At 35.4% G+C, this 3,208-nt stretch overlaps 1 protein-coding gene across 1 annotated transcript in view; it reads right to left on the bottom strand.

The window, feature by feature from the left end:
- Positions 1-2,247: 2,247 nt before the first annotated feature.
- LOC106878832 (integrator complex subunit 13) overlaps positions 2,248-3,208 on the bottom strand; it is a 596,471-nt gene continuing 595,510 nt past the window's right edge. Inside the window, exon 15 of the mRNA XM_052976283.1 lies at positions 2,248-2,608. Within this exon, the coding sequence (XP_052832243.1) occupies positions 2,560-2,608 (49 nt within the window). The 3' untranslated portion in view covers positions 2,248-2,559. The remainder of the gene's footprint in view (positions 2,609-3,208) is intronic.

Below are 3,208 nucleotides of genomic sequence, written 5' to 3'. Positions count from 1 at the left end.
GGAACATGGTTTGGTGTTGAACTGAATTAAACACAAGTAATAACAGCTGGTAGTTGGGAGCTCCAGATCGGGATTGTGGGGTAACTTAACTGGGGTTAGGAGTAGAACCTGTAGGGCAAATGTTCATGTAAGAACAAGTACTTTAGTATGTTATTCGTTGACATATAAGTTATTGCGATTAGCCCCAGGTCAGCCCTGGGCAAGCAAACCTATGATCTAAAATTTTGGAGCTCTAACCAATTTGTCATTTTTGGTTTTTGAAACATAGTGTATCTAAGAGGACATCATACAGAGGTTCATCGATGGGCATTTTGATTCTTCTCTGCATGAGAATTTATCATATTTAATTCATACGAAGAATCCAGTGGAAAGCTTGCTTCTTTGACAGAAAAGTTAAATCAAATGACAAACCTGAATGTGGCGACCTACTAAGAAAAGTATTCAAATCTAGGAGGAGCCCACCGACTAACCAACACCTAACCAAATTTGAAGAGGAATAATTATACAGTATGGATAAGAAGGTGAAGTTTGGGAAGTACCCTAGAAGGGACAATATACATCAGCAGAAAATCAGAAAATTACTTGATGACTTCAAGAAAGCTCCCGGGATACTTGTACCAGCGGATAAAACAAGTAACATTTACATTGTTAATAACTTATATAAGTCTATGATAAGGAAAGAATTACTCACCAGATATAGACATACGAGTAACGACACATTAAAAAATTAACAATACAAGGATACAAACCGTTAGAGATTTAGCTATAGTTGATAGAACCGAGCCATACGTTCCTAGAAAACCTCGGATTATATTTAAGGACCAAAACCTAATTTTCTTATTGACCCCTCTGTTAGATTTATTTGTCATTCTAAACCCGATATAGGGATTATTAGTAAGAAAATAATTGATAGAGTACTACTCGCCCTGAAGTCTAAAATTAGATTATCCCTCTGGTCAGATACCCAAGAGGTGGTTGGATGGTTTAAGCTTCTAGAAATTAGCAAGAATAGCAATTAGAGAGTTATTACGCCACTATTAACCCAATCGTGCTCAATAAAGCCCTGATTTATAGCATGGAAATTCTGATTTGTCCCGGCACGAAATAGATATAATACTTTTTTGTATCTGTTATTTCATTTTTGATCTTCTATATAAATGAAGCCATTTCCTTTAATTTGCTGCTTTCCTTTACACGAAATGAGAAGATACATTGCGGAACTGTTATTTTAACGAGTTATGTCTATTTATCACCCAAAGAGACACATCTGCACAGTTAGATGCTCCCGAACCAGTTAAGTATCATACCCATGAGGGATCAATGCTAGATGTGTCAAAACAATTGTCGTGATTAATAAATTCTCGTATATTCCATCTTCCATCTTTCATTTGCCACAAAACGAACACTGTGAAAGTGACCGTGCTTTACCAGTAGGCTACCATTATCCATTATATATATATATATATATATATATATATAGTTATACTTGGGGATGGTCATATTTTGCCAATTAAACATACGCACTACATATTTGGTCTTCACTTCCGATTTATTACCGATTTAATACCTTAGCGAAGGTATTGTTTTCAGTCGTGTTTGTTTGTCCGTTTGTCCGTGGACAAGATATCTCAAGAACCACTGGATGGATTTGGATGAAACTTTCAGGGATGTTTGGTCTCGTAACTGGCACGAACTGATTAGAGTTTGGGATCAATCCGGTACGGGACAAGGATTCTGGAATATTTTCATGTTTTTTTTTAAACTTAATTTTTGAGAGCGGTCGGTTCATTTATCGAATTCGCGTTTGTGAGAGCAGTCGCGTTTATTTCAGATATTCTCATTTTAAAAATCCTCTCTGGCTAATTATTGAGAGGATGTTGATGTTGCCTTGGCGGAGGTTTTAGGCTCTCTGAGTGCTCTTGTTATTATTATTTTAGTTTCTTTGTCAAAGTTCGTTCGTTACACATCCTGTGACCTCTTCAGCGACTTTCTGTCTTTCTGCGGTATGTATCATTGTGATACGAACTCAGAATGTAGAGTTCAGAATGTATAATATTGCAAGGCATTTTGTTCAATGTCCTACTGCTTCTGCCAGGCCATTACAACAACAACAACAACAACGACAACAACAATAATGATGATTATGATGATGATGATGACAATAATAATAATAAGAAATTTTTCAACAAGAGTAAAACAAAAAATGAAAGAAAAAACAAATGCAATAAAATAAAAAACAGAAGCATATTGAATATTTCCGATAAGATTTATTGATGAGAATAATAATAATAGTAATAATGATAATAATAATAATAATGATAATAATAATAATAATAATAATGATAATGATAATAATAATAATGATAATAAGTAAAAAAAAAATGATTAAAAACATTTCTCAAGTTACAGCACCACCGTTACCAGCAACACCACCACCACCATCATCATTGATATCGTCACAGTTTCCAGTGCTGCATATCAGTGAAATCATTACTAAGTTTAATCTTCTTCTTCTTCCTCCTCCTCCTCTTCCTGCATTGACAACGACAACGATGACATCTAGAGTTTATTTGTTGAGTTCTTCGGCGATGTGTTATCTACGGATTCCCTGCAGTGGTACAAGAAATAAATAAAGAAATAAATATGATGTGCGATAAGAAATATTGGCAACACAAGAAATTCCACATAGAATTTTATTAAAAAAAGAAAAATATGGGGAAAAAAAGCAGCAAAAAAAACAAACAAACAAACCCCAAAAGAAACCAAAACAACAACAACAAAACACATTTTTGTTTAATAAATGATAATTGCAGAAAAGACCAAAATTGTTGTTGTTGATGATGATGATGGTGGCCGTGGTGGGAGCACTGATGTCGTTTCTGTTGTTGTTATTTAGCCTCAAGTCAAGTCGGCTCTGATCAAGCAAAAACTCATGATTAATGGGCATGTCAGCCAATTATCCAGCCAGCCATGACTGTGCTGTCTCTTCCCCGAGGCACAGTGCCAACAGCGCAACATTATGTAACGGATATTTGTTGTGTTTTTTTTTTGCATGATGTAGTTTACAAGAAGAGTAAGAATATGGAGGAAGCTTTCGCTACCATCTCTAGGAAGGCAATCAAACATTATTAAGAGGCTTCCTAGTAGTAGTAGTAGTAGTAGTAGTAGTAGTAGTAGTAGTGGTGGTGGTGGTGGTGGTGGTGGTGGT

Source organism: Octopus bimaculoides, chromosome 24 (assembly GCF_001194135.2).
Source record: "Octopus bimaculoides isolate UCB-OBI-ISO-001 chromosome 24, ASM119413v2, whole genome shotgun sequence".
NCBI classification, from domain to species: domain Eukaryota; kingdom Metazoa; phylum Mollusca; class Cephalopoda; order Octopoda; family Octopodidae; genus Octopus; species Octopus bimaculoides.
The sequence above is the reverse complement of the archived record's forward strand: the minus strand, read 5'-3'. Positions and strand labels throughout refer to the sequence as shown.